General features: G+C 38.1%; 3 protein-coding genes and 1 non-coding gene across 4 annotated transcripts; 1 reads left to right on the top strand and 3 right to left on the bottom strand.

Moving 5' to 3' along the window:
- Positions 1-604: 604 nt before the first annotated feature.
- gimap4 (GTPase IMAP family member 4) lies at positions 605-4726 on the bottom strand. Its single transcript, XM_010744129.3, has 3 exons — positions 4564-4726; positions 1799-2572; positions 605-1436 (listed from the first exon to the last, which is right to left on the bottom strand). Exons 1-3 carry the CDS (start codon positions 4592-4594, stop codon positions 1432-1434), a joined length of 810 nt encoding a protein of 269 aa, XP_010742431.3. The 5' UTR covers positions 4595-4726; the 3' UTR covers positions 605-1431.
- A 1133-nt stretch (positions 4727-5859) lies between these two features.
- chmp4c (charged multivesicular body protein 4C) lies at positions 5860-9701 on the bottom strand. The gene is made up of 5 exons (XM_010744128.3): positions 9258-9701; positions 8630-8807; positions 8058-8166; positions 7754-7880; positions 5860-6390 (listed from the first exon to the last, which is right to left on the bottom strand). Exons 1-5 carry the CDS (start codon positions 9472-9474, stop codon positions 6329-6331), a joined length of 693 nt encoding a protein of 230 aa, XP_010742430.1. The 5' UTR covers positions 9475-9701; the 3' UTR covers positions 5860-6328.
- Positions 9702-9919: 218 nt separating this feature from the next.
- On the top strand, positions 9920-13177 carry zfand1 (zinc finger, AN1-type domain 1). Its single transcript, XM_019271629.2, has 8 exons — positions 9920-10072; positions 10517-10559; positions 11337-11376; positions 11494-11621; positions 11743-11834; positions 12012-12130; positions 12253-12408; positions 12934-13177. Exons 1-8 carry the CDS (start codon positions 10018-10020, stop codon positions 13108-13110), a joined length of 810 nt encoding a protein of 269 aa, XP_019127174.2. The 5' UTR covers positions 9920-10017; the 3' UTR covers positions 13111-13177.
- Positions 13178-13305: 128 nt separating this feature from the next.
- trnar-ccg (transfer RNA arginine (anticodon CCG)) lies at positions 13306-13378 on the bottom strand. Its single transcript has one exon. It is a non-coding gene; the product is annotated as a tRNA-Arg (tRNA).
- Between the last annotated feature and the right edge of the window lie 73 nt (positions 13379-13451).

The following is a 13451-nucleotide window of genomic DNA, read 5'->3' as shown; positions in this document are numbered from 1 at the left end:
AAAGTGGACACACTCGGTAGTGGTCACAAAAGTCCGCAGGGTAATAATTACATTCGATGTGACGATGTGTGCTCTCGTGTTCAGCCTTTCTGTTTTTTCCAGGATGGAAATGTCAAAGTTCCTTCACTAGGCGTCAGCCTCTACAGCCTCTAGAAACCTCCCGTGTGCTTCGAAACCACAAACACTTTGGTAAGGGAGAATGTGATCCCTGCTTCTAAAGAGACGTCAGGAAATAGCAGAGAGGAGTGAAGGTGCACACTAAGATGTACTTATTACACAGTATGGACACATTGGCCCTGTTGCACCAGATCCTGTCTGTTTACTGACTTTCAACCTGAGTTCTTGCTCAGATTAACTGAAAAATTAGTGTATTTGTGTGTATGTGTGAGGAGGATTCAGCAGCAGAATACACAAGCAACGAGTGATAAATTATTCATCTTCATTATCGATTAATCTGCCAATATTCTCTCATTTAATTAAAAAATTTGGTCTATAAAATGTTTAAATATTGAATTTTCCCCCCAACAAAACCTGTATTTATTTACTTGTTTTATGATATTTTACACCAGAAAGAGATCCATGCTCCTCTGGTTGGATGATTTTGGATTCATGGATGGTCGTCGGTTCATGCAGCGGTCATCCAGTGAAACTCTAACAGGACCAACATCCAGAGAACCGGGCTGAAAGGATCTGTAATCCAGGGGCCCGAACCAAGACTAGGCACAACTTTTATATTTTAGTTTGTGATTTTGGGGGTTCTTGAGGGTTCAATAGTTTAATATCTGACTCACAAAACTGACAGAAATATTGTTAGGCATGACCCAAAGTCATACTGTTACAAGTTTCTGATTAGTTTTCTGTTGAGTGACTAATCACTGCAGCTCTGACGGTCCTCGCCTCAAACATATCCCCGATACAAACATCTGAAAGATCAATTTAAAGGAAACAAAACGTTTCTTTAAGGCAACACACAACAGAGGAAAATCAATAACAGCTCGAGTGTTTTTATAACTGTACACTGAGTCTCTAATAAACATTACAGCGGGAGAAAAGCATTTACAGTTTGGTCACAACAAATGGGAATCGTTAGAAAAGCGATTCCCTCAGCAATTTAGTAGTGCAGTTCTGCCGTCGGTATCCGCCACGACTAAGGAGTGTACACGCTGGGTTTAAAAATGATGGCTGCTGCTTCCTCGTTTCAGATTGAATCTGTCTCTTCACACAACAAAGATATCTTTCTGTGTCAAAACAGGGCTGAACAAACCTTTGGACAGCATGGAAAACAGCGTAACAACACAGTAACATGTCTGATTGAAAAATAAATACAATAAATCACACCTGTTTGAACATTTGGTAACTTTTCTTTCTAGTTGTTTACCGTCAGCTTTGCCATCAGTGCAGAAAGGCAGTCGTGGTTTAGAGGGTGTCTTCTTAATCTAGAAGCAAACACACAGGACATTATTAACAGTTTATATCAAAACTAATTCACTGTACTGCCATACATCATGATTATTCTCATTATAGTGGTGTTAGAGAGACAGTGTCAATGTTTTCAGGTTTGAAGTGTCATGGAGACACAGGAGGAAATAAGACACTGACAAATCAGAGTAAAGAAAGTGTTGAGAGACATGTTCCTCAATCACTGCTGCAATCTAAATGTCACGTACACAAAAGAAGCTTTCATCTAAAAGAAGGCCTCATTAAATGACTTTTAATATGTAAACATGCTACTAAGTTAATTGTTTCCTTTTTGTCTGTTTTTATGATCAGAAGTTTGCAGTTTAATTATCAGACTCACTGGAAAGCGGCTCCACCTCCATGGCTTTGGACAAATTCAGCCCAGAGTTCTGTTTGGGCCGTGCCCCGAGCTCTCGCACATCCCTAGCTGGATTCTGGTTCTCGTCCACAGGTTTCTTCTCCTTCTCCACCTCTCCCGGGCTGTAGTAGCCTTTCTCGTCTGCCACCATCTTCTCCACTTTCTCCAGCAAGCGCTCCACCTGGGGATGCTCCCCGAATATGTTGTTGTTAATGACAAAGTACCTCCGCTTGCACTTCTCCAGCACCCACTGCAGGTCCTTGCCCTCCCTGCGAATGTACCTCTCGATTGAAATGGTCCTCAACACCTCCGCCCAGCAGAAAACTACAACCGTGTGCTTCCACACGTGCTCGCCAAAGAGGCTCACGTGCTCCTCGATGCGAGTGCGGTCCACCTCTGAGAACATGCCGACGGGGATGACGAGCAGGAAGGCGTGTGGACCTGGAGAGCAAAGAGACGCTCCCCTCACTAGCTCCTCTTTATAGGAGGGTGGTGTATCCTGGGCGGAGAACCAGCCTGGAGTGTCCACCACAGTCACCTGTCGCCCCAGCACCTCCGTCTGTCTCTTCACGCAGAACTCAGCCGCTCGCTCCAAGCGAAACTCCTCTCGGCCTATGATGGTGTTCCCGGTCAGGCTCTTCCCCGGCCACCTCCAGCCCAGCACCACCAGACGGAGTTCAGGCAGGCGGTTAGCGGCCCTGGCTGCAGCTGCTGCTGCCTTTCTGGCCTCCTCTTTTGGTCCAGTAGCACCTCCGGCTGCGGACATTAAATGTATATATTTCAGTATTAGAATAAAAACAAAAGTTTATGCACTAACTATGAATATTCTGCTGGATGTGGAAATAAGAACAAAAACACTCAGATTTCATTTATATCTGATACATAAAAATGATACACATGCATTATTGTAAATAAATTCTGCATTTTCTTTTTCTACAATATTGAAAATAAAATCTAAACCCTGCAGCAGCGACTCCTCTCACCTCATTGCTACTCCCATCATGTAGGAATGACTTCATCACTTTCTTCTATAGATTTATTTTATTTACGAGTCATTTCTTATCAACCTTGTGTATCCGAGCTGCTGTGACGAGTAAATTCCTGCAGTGTGGGATCTTTAAAGTCCATCTTATCCTCCCCTCCACTTATTCCAAGGTAACAAAAATGTAACAATTCTTGTTTTCAGGTGATTATACACTAATGAAGACATAGCTATGCATTCAACCAAGCCCTTTAAGTCGTACATGCTGGACTGGATATACAACCTGTTCAGCATTTGTAAAAACCTTAAATGTACTAATATATACAACCTAACGACTATTAATCCAATATTAAAGTCGATTTTATCTTATATTTACTACCATAAACTCATAAAAACAGTAAATATTCATATTCACCACTTTAATTTTTTGCCTAAAAATGTCCTAAATGATTGATCATCTAAAACCGCGTAACCATGAATTGTCTGTTGATCATGATTATTTTTTAGCTCAACACACTGTATTGATAATTATGTATTTGTGTCAGATCATTTACATCAGAACAAGAAGTTAAAAAAAACCCCAATAATTCTCTGCCAATTTGCTGTACATACTTTTGTACATTATATTTTATTTACTATCGCTATTTTGATATTTTATTATGTATGGTTTGTTCTTTACATTTTTATTCTTATGTTATGTATCGTCACTGTGTGTAATGCTGCTGCTGCACTGTAATTTCCCAGCTTGGGATAGATAGATAAAGATAAATAGATAAATAAATAAATAAATACAGTCAGTCAGTCTGTCTGTCTAAATATGTGTCTAAACGGCCTAAAATAACTTTTAAATTGACTTTATTCACCTTTTATTTCACCTTATTAACCTATTTATATACTGGCTTATTAACCTTATGATTGATTAAAGCTGCATAATTATTGTTGGCCCTACAGAAAACTTATATTTATGACACACTGTACTGCAGTTTAAACTAATATTTACATCAGAGGTTTGGACCTAAACTTTTTGAACTTTTGTCCATCAACATGACGCTAAATCTATCTATCTATCTATCTATCTATCTATCTATCTATCTATCTATCTATCTATCTATCTATCTATCTTTAAATCCTTTGCAAATGTTTAATTTCTCTGTACATATTTACATTTAGATGCCTCTCAGGTTCATTTTAACATATGGACACTGTGTTACAGGCTTATTCTAATGTATGTTTGATGCATGTTTGCATGCTGATGATCAATGTGTATAATAATGTATAACAATAATAAGAATCTATCTCTCTATAGCAGATACACGATGACAGTATGTTGTTACCATATCTAAATATGTTTTTAAACGGCCTAAAATAACTTTTAAATTGATTTTATTCACCTTTTATGTCACCTTATTGACCTATTTATATACTGGCTTATTAATTATTATTACATAGTTATTGTTGGCCCTACAGAAAACTTATATTTACTTTATTTATACTTTATTTACTTATATTTACGGCAGTTTATACTAATATTTACATCCGAGGTTTGGACCTAAACTTTCTGAACTTCTGTCCATTAATCTATATTAAAGTCTTGGCTGAATATTCTCGTTAATATCAGTTTATTAATTAGTATTAAAAGGTGAGTTAACGAGCGCGTGAAACGTGTCACATCTCGCTCGTGCTAACTTCGCGCTAACTGAACCATCCTGTTAAACTGCTCTCAGCTCGTTTGAAGCGGGTTAAAAACACAAAGTCAGCGGCTCACCTGTCTTCTGAGGTGGTCTGTTCGCCTCCATGCTCTGTTTTCGTCCTGATCCGACTTTATTTCAGGTGTTTTTTCGTCTTTGCGAGGCTAAGTTCGCCGGACGAGACTTCCTGCTACCTGATGACAGAAGAGACAAGCTAACCGCAGTGTGGTGACGTACGTCCGGCGTCCTCTTTCAAAATAAAAGCTTGAAAGAACGCTAAAACAGGAAATGACAATAGAACAACAATAAAACAGTGAAATTAAGTAAGTTACTCTTTATTATTTAGTGTTTTAGGTTAATGTTTAGTTTTTTTTTTCTTTTTTCTATTTTATTTCATTTATACCTTGCAGTTATTATTTATATCTATGGTCACTTACTTTTGTAATATTATTTATATTATGGTCACTACTCTTGCAATAATAATATTATTTGTATCATGGTCACTTTCTTTGCAATATTTCTTACACTATGGTCACTTTACATTACAATACTCTTTTTATATATCATGCCACTTTTATCCTCAGCACTTGTCTGTTTTTGAAGGTTGATTGTTTTTCGGGTTTATTGTGTAGGTTATAGATATTTCTGTGTTTATTGTTTGTTTTTTTTTGTTGCCTTTTCTACTTTTTTCTAATTCTGTAGTGTATGCTACACTTTCCTCTGCTGCTGTAACAAGTAAATTTCCCCGTGGTGGAATGAATAAAGTATATCTAACCTAATCTAAATAGACAAACAAAACAAAAATAAATAAATAAAAGTGGAGGCTCCTCTGTTATAGATATTACGATGTATCCCATACAGTGTCATTGATTGTCCTGTTTAACTTGTAGCCTCGTCCTCTGATCTGAGTTTTTAAGCAGTTTCTTAAAACTATTAACTGACCTGTTTTTTTTTTTTAAGTTTGCTGTACTGGAAACACTTGGTCACCTTTGGGTTTTAAGCCTAGATTTCAGGACCACGGAAAGGCCGTCTGAGGTCTCACTGAGCCAAAGCTGGACAGATGCTATAGAAGAACTATAGCAAAAAATGTTTGTGCATTGTATAGGCAAAAGGATACTTCTGTCTGTTCGTTGTGTATATTAGTGTATATGATACCTCTTTTGCTGCTGTGGCAAGTGAATTTCCCCCCTGTGGGATAAATAAAGTATAATCTAATCTAATCTACACAAAAATGGCATTTTGCAATGCAAATACAGGTGAAAAGACGTACATTACTCACCGCTTGAAACTTGCAAAGAATATGTAATCATGAAGTCCACATTAACATATACATGCACCAGGAACAGCACATAAATGCATTAATTAAGACAATATGTATGGGGCTTTTTTTTATTTTGTTATGTTGATAAAGCAATATATTTACAACATTAATGCAAAATCAGATTTTATTTACAGCTGTGTAAAATACAGTTACTCTATGTGTTAAAACATTACAGTCCTCATTATGTCTTCATCAGGTCTATGAAATGCGTTCTGTACAGGCTAAGTAAGAATGATTAATAAAGAAAAGAAAAAAGAGGAAAGAGACCTTCACTGGTGTAATGTCTGCATCATTGTTAATGAGGGTCACCCTCAGTGATCTTTCAGAAAATCTTAAATTAAGGTTGAACTTAAAATCTTTAATTTATTGATAAATATAACCTGTAAAGTGGCAAAAAGCTTATTTAAAAAAGTTCTTCATTTTCCCTAAAAACCTTCAAAATTAGTATAAAAAGCTAAAAAAAAGAAAAAGAGACAAAAAGAAGTTTCATTTTCTCTAAACAAGACGCTGCCTTAATGTAGTTAAGTCGCCCACGATGCCAGCCGACGCATGTCGTCGTCTTCTTCAGCCCTTTTCTTAGTTGCTGTAAAAAAAAAAAAGAACGAGATTGTTAATGACGAATAATTCAAATTATTGGTGAACATTTCAGGTTTAAAAAGCCTATTGATCCAGTTTCACCAAAATCAGTGAAATAGTTGGTTGTGTGTGACTTTAAGCTTCATGTTACCTAAGAAGAAGGTCTGAGAATGTCATAATAATAAACCTGATGTTCAAACGGCTGCAGCTGGTTGTGCATTTTACTGTGAAACACGTGAGCTCAACATAATTTACATAAAAACAAACACTAATAATGAATGATGAAACAGAATGATTGGACCAGCATTGACCTTCACCGCGGCCTCATCATCGAGTGAGTGATCTGTGTTATGGCAGCAGTTCGGGACAAACGGATTGATTGAGTTTTATGTCGCTGATGCACTGATGGATAATGAATACATTTTATCATTATTTAGTGATTTATTGTTTTTTGTTTGTCTCTACCCGGGGATTTTGTTACATGCTGTTTCCCCATCTGTCTTTATTTCTCTCTCTCCTCTCATTTCAGGTCACATCTCCACTGTAGTTATCAACTAAAGGCCCATAAAAAATTAACTGTAAAAAGATATACATATACAGCTAAGAAAATGATGCACAGCCTGATTTCCCAAACTGACTTCCTCAAATTTCTGATATTGTCTGTATTTTGATATGCAATCAAAAATACTTTCATCATCTCTTCTTTCTTTTGAAGAAGTCTTTATTGGACTCCTTATTGGTTTAATTTCATGACACTCTGTTTATTTTGTCTTCAGTTTGTAGCAGAGTTCTTTAAATCAAAGTTTTTGGCAAATGCTTTAGGTTCACAAAATAAGATGAAACAAGTAAAACTTTGTATTGTAGAAGCCAAAATGTGTATATAGCTTGTGTTGTTCATTTGTTTAGAGCGCACACGTTCTCTCAATTACTATCATTTTTGGGCACATGGGGTGTGGCTGTGTGGTTTCGATTCACCTGTTCACTTGAAGGATTGCTGAACAAAGACTGACTGATGTACAGGGACAGGGAAGGTGAGTAGGGCTGGAATGTTTCCTTCTTGTTTGTCTTGTCTAGTTTTGTTATTCTTCCGTTCATTAAACACGATAAAAACATATCTGACGTGACTGTGGATGTCTGCTGTGAACGAGTAACAGTAAGAGCCTGCTGATAGTGGTCACTACATGTCGATTAATGACTCATCAGCATCATTCATGTGCTTGTAGTTCTGCTGGTCAAAGATCAGTTTGGCTGCTTGTCTATCAAAACTCATGTGTTGTAGTGAAAAGTGGCTCATACATGTTGAAATATGCAAACTAAACTGCCATGGACAGTGGTTTAAAAGTAGTTTTCCCCCATATGTATGCACTTACTTGCGCGCTGACTGGGCCGTGCTGCAGGCAGCCTGGAGCTGGGCACGCTGGGTAATCCACCCATACTCTTCATGTTGTTTTCAAGCTCCTCCTGTTCCAGCTCCTCGAGCTCTGCCAGCAGCTCATCCTAAGAAAACACACAGAGTACACAAGACTTAGAGTCCTGTCAGGTGCATTTTTGCCATTTTTTTAAAGTAGCAGCAGAGCAGAGAGACACACACAGAGAGTACAGTGTGTGTTTTTGAGTCAGATTGATAGATGGTAGATAAAAATGCAGAGAAAAAGAAGAAACATCACATCAAACCTCATCAAACGTCTCGCCGAAAGGTCTGGAGATGGCATCGCTGATCTCTTGGGCCACATCCTGCTGCTCTGTGATGTCCTGCATCAGGTCATCGATCTTGTTAACGTCCCTGAAAAAAGAGAGAGACAGAAGATTAAACATCATGGTTAAGGTCCTAAAAAATGTATTTCTTTATTGCTGTGTGCTATAAAAACATGGACATTGTAAGTTATATGGCTGCAGGTAAAGATTGTTTGATTATTGATAAGGCTAATAATTGTTCTCATCTTTAATTTATTAATAATTTGTCTAAATGTGTATATTTTTAAATGAGAGATTATAGGTATAATGTTTGGTATTTGTATTGAGAGGAGTTCACGTAAGATACAATTTGTACATTTTTGTCCCGTTTCATGAGGTTTAACCATAAAAAGGTGAAATCCCTTCATAGTTTTCCAATTTAGAAGTATAATACTTAAAATAAACTTCTGTCAAAGACTGTTAAATCACCTATTAGAAGGGAAATCATTTACGAATCATGCCAGGACTTTGATTGTCCTCAAGATGTATCGCTCATGGGCTCGTGTTCTCACATGTTTTCGTGGACCTTCTTCATGGCCTTGGCGGCGAAGCCCATGTTCTTCAGGACCTCTGTGTTGGTGTGCGAGTTCTCCAGAGCTTCCCTCTGAAACTCGATGGTGGAAAGCGTGCCGTCAATCTGCGTGAGCTGCTGCTCCAGACGCTTCTTCCTCTTCAAAGCCTGCAGAGCAGCTTGATGCAAGAAAGACAGATTTGATCCGTTCTTCCATCTCCATCTTTAAAGCTACTAGGCTGAGGTTAACTTGTAGTGTTGGGTGTTCACAGACAAAAGATTTAAGGTCACTCCCAAATGTTTATTTTTAGTCTGGAGGTGATTCAACAAGCAATGTAGCTCCTCAAGGTTTAACATGAGAAAACAAACTCAACTGAAGGTTTCTTATACATAGAAAGAGACGTTTTATGATTAATAAATTGCTATTGTTTCACTTGTAACCAACCTATTAGACTTTTTGCACACTATCTTAAAAAAACAATCACCTTAGGTCAATAATCTAAAGGGAAGTATGTGTGGTTGTGAGTTTAGGGGCCTGAAAACAAGACTTATGAAGAGTTTTACAGTTACATTTCAAAATAAAAGCCTTTATCAGGGGATTACAGGTGCACAGATATCTTCAGACGTACCTCTTTTATTCTTCGTGCCATGCTTCTTGGCTATCATAATCTCCTGCTCTATCCTCTTCTCCAGGTAGTCTTGTTTCTTGGTCAACATTTCTTCTGTCTCCCGCAGTTTGTGGATGGCCTCCTGGGGTGAAGGTCCACCTCTCGACCGGTGGTGTTTGCTCGAGGAACTCGAGCTGGAGCTGGAGCTCCCCTTGAATAATTTCGATATTTTGCTCATTTTTTTTGGTGAATAAAACAAACACAGACTCCTTCCAGCTGCGTGGATTCCCGTCCTACTTGAACAGTGTTGCTTTCTGCAGGCGGGTTTATGTTACGAGCAGATTTTCCAGCTCGACGGCTTTCCAGGCTTGGATTCAAACCAGCCAGTGAATGCACCTTTCACCACCACACCTTTCACCATTACCTGCGTGACGTAGTGACACCTGACACCCTCCCTCCTTTTTTCCCCCCTCTTCCACTTTGTTGAAGTTAGATAAAAAAACTTTTTTTTTTTTAAATCACATGACAACTTATACCGGATGTGTTTAATGAAAAACAAAAAAACAAAAAATAAATCTTATTAAATATTCGTTTAAATCTAAACATAAAGAGTTTTAAATTATCTGCGGGAGTCTGAGTGAAACTTTAAAAAAATAAATAAATAAAATATAGAAATCTCGGTCATGTGTCGTCACTTCCGGCGGAAGAGTCCGTGTTGACATCCGCAGGCTAACGGCTATCCAACGGCTACTCTTCATACTGTCATTGCCTGTCTGATATAATGGCTGAATTAGACATTGGGAAACATTGTCAGATCGATTCCTGCAACCAGAAAGGTCCGTTTCACCTCCACTCGAGTTATGACGCCCAAAAGATATTAAAAGTGTGGCTGTATTTGTTCATATGAAACCCAACGAGCGCCTCTTTACCTAGCATGGTTTAGCATGAGTGTTTCGGTGTAACGAGCGACCGTGTTAACTTGCGACCGTCAGAGGCCAAATGCTTCCGTTTCAACGGCTGACAACCACAGAAGCAGGCACCAGTTAACACGGTCGCTTGTTAAGCCGAAACACCGGCGATGGCATTATTGGACTGTTTGGAGCTAACTGTTTAGTTTTAATCATGTTTGGACAGCAGTGTTCAGTTATAACATCAAATAAAAAAATTGTGGATGAATAATGTTTATCTCATGCCTAGATTCAAATAAGTTAGCACCACTGTATAACTTTGTTTCTCAGTTTGTTGAGCTGAATTTGTTCTCCACCTTCTTCTTCTTTTAGATTTCCTTCCATTTGTTTGTGATTCTTGCAGTGGTGTTTTCTGGTAAGAGTTCATCATCTCATTGTGTAAAAATATGGTAGATAGATGGATAGATAGATACTTTATTGATCCTGAAGGAAATTCAAGTAGCAGCGTGCAAAGATACATTGAACATACATTAAAATCAACCTATAACACAGTATCCATGCATTAAAATTAACCTGAGATAGATCTAAATTTAAATATGTACATAGAAATTAAACATTTGCAGAGAAATTAAACATTTGCATAGGATTTAAATATGTACAGAGGAATTAAAATGTGCAGAGGGATTAAACATTTGCATAGAAAATAAATATATAACTTTGTTAAGAGGTTAACCAGTGCTGACATCTATACAGATAGAAAACTATATAAAAAATAGAAAGTTACCGTAGAAATAAAAATGTTTTATACAGATAAGTACAATACAAAGTTAAGAAGTATTCAGATCCTGAACAGACTAATGAAGTAGTTATACCACACATTGTACAAATACAAATATATTACATTACATTTATTTTTTATTAGTGTACAAGCATATTACATAGTGTGTCCTCCAGCGACCGCCCTCTGCCAAGTTTATTTTTCAAAAGGTCACAGTAATACCCACATGTAAGATGTAACGTGAATATTTGAGGATATATCATTGTTATAGTATTTTCTTTTTAAAGATTGAACTCCAATAAGTGGACAGTCAAATAAACTACATCATAACTGTACTTGGATAGTGTTTACTTTAGAACATGCCACATATGTTTTATTGTTCATTACAGATTTGCATTTTTTTGTCCTTTACAGCCTTGAGCACAGAAGCAGAGAGGCCCATTCATGCTCAGAGGTACGCTGTGTTGAAGAATACATATTCCTAATGTTCTTTTTTTGATAAGATTACCACTGGAACATTTCTCCCTCTGTCCTGTCCTGCTTTTTTTTTCTATCCTCTGACTTTTTTCAGGAGCCAGTGAAAAGGGAACCACGGACTGAGGGTGGCAGCACAAGTTATCCATGCTCATTTCAAGACTGCAAGGGGAAAGAGTTGTTGCCAGTAATATGTCCACAGTGTGAAAAACATTTCTGTCTGGCGTAAGTTTACAGTTTTTACTCTCTTTCATTCACATTTTTTATAAAACAACATAACTCGTGTTGACCTGCAACTCACACACTTCACACAGAAGGTTCATATGTTTTTATTCTTTCCTTATAGCCATCGTCATCAAGATGATCACAAGTGTGAGAAGTTGGTGGTCCAAAAGCCTCGAATGGAAGCCACAAAAGAGCTGGTGCAAAAGATTATTGGTTAGTCACGGTGTAGACAGAGAGAGAATTTCTTCTGTCATTCCTTTGTTTGTCCACATGGGATCAGTATTAAACAAAATGATCTCATCTTTGTCATAACTCATGTGCGTCTGTTTGTTTTTGTGCAACCTTGCTTACATATTTACTCTGTGTGTTTACGGCCTTGTGATCACTCAGAGTCAAAGGATGGATCCAAAAGTAAAGGACGCAGAGGAGCAAAGAACAGTGCAACTGCAGCTAAGGTGGCACTAATGAAACTGAAGCTGCATGCTGCAGGAGACAAAGGCCTGCCACAGGTACACACACACTCCCGGCTGTCTTGATTTCATTCATAAATAGTAAATACTCAATTTTATATCTACAGTAAAGCTCCTTTATTTTGTCCAACTGACCATTTCCTCCTCCTTTGGCTTCACAGACAGAAAGAACATATTTTCAGGTGTATCTTCCTAAAGAAGCCAAAGATTCAAGCCAGCCCATGTTCTTCTGTTCCAAATGGAGCGTGGGCAAAGTGGTGGATTACGCCGCGTCTTTAGCAAGCCTCAAGAACAACAACAACGTACTGACAGCAAAGGTAACAGATAGCAGAAACAACAAGCTACCACTACACCTCACCCTGCTTTCTTGTTTCCTGAACTATCTTTTCTCGTCTCTGTCATAACTTTCACTTCTTAAAAAATGTGTTGCAGATGTTAGGTGTGAACACTTTCATGTCATCCGTGACAGCAGCGAGAAAACAATGACTGTTTACAGGAAGCTGGTTTTACTAGTTTTCAATGTTTTGTTAAGCTGAGTTTCGGTTGTAAACATAAACTTCAAATTAGGTTACAGTGTTTATAGCCAATAAAGTGTGAAATAAAGTATCTTAGTGATGCTTTGATTGCTTGGTTTTATGTGATTGTACCATCTTCTCTCACGTAGACTCATAAAACTACTGTTTTATGGGTTAGGTTCCACATTTTATATATATTTATATTTTATATATTTTCTGATCTAATGGATCTTCCATGCATCATGAAATTGTAAATATTCCTGAAAAATAGCATGTATATTTATTAAATAAGTCTTATTGGTGTGCCTCTGTGCTCTCCGTCTGCAGAAGCTGCGATTATGTCACCCTCAGACAGGTGAGGCTTTCCGGATGGACGACACCGTCCTCTCGCTGCTGGCTCACCCAGACAGTCCGCTGTACAACGGGGGAAACGTGATCCTGGAGTACCTGGACAATGAGTGCACAGGCCTGGAGGATGTTTCTGAGTACATCACACAGTCCTGACCAACCAACACCGCCTACAGTGTGGGCGATTTGTATTTCTGTCAATAAAATCTTGTATTGAAATGTCTGTGACTGTCAGGTTTATTAAGATAATAATGCAGCATGATTATTCACACTTCACTCAAAGTGTTGTAGGTGTAACAACTCACATGATGGTACGTGATTAAGGTTTGCTGCATTATAAATCATATTTTACGACCCAGGTGGGACTTGAACCCACAATCCCCAGCTCCGGAGGCTGATGCCTTATCCATTAGGCCACTGGGCCGACGAGATAAGAAGATACGTACTTTTATTTTCACTTTTAGTGAGCAATCAGCTGACTGTAGGAGGATGGTGGT

This window comes from Larimichthys crocea, chromosome XXIII (genome assembly GCF_000972845.2).
Source record: "Larimichthys crocea isolate SSNF chromosome XXIII, L_crocea_2.0, whole genome shotgun sequence".
In the NCBI taxonomy this organism is placed as follows: domain Eukaryota; kingdom Metazoa; phylum Chordata; class Actinopteri; family Sciaenidae; genus Larimichthys; species Larimichthys crocea.
This window is presented reverse-complemented; position numbering and strand designations above follow the sequence as displayed.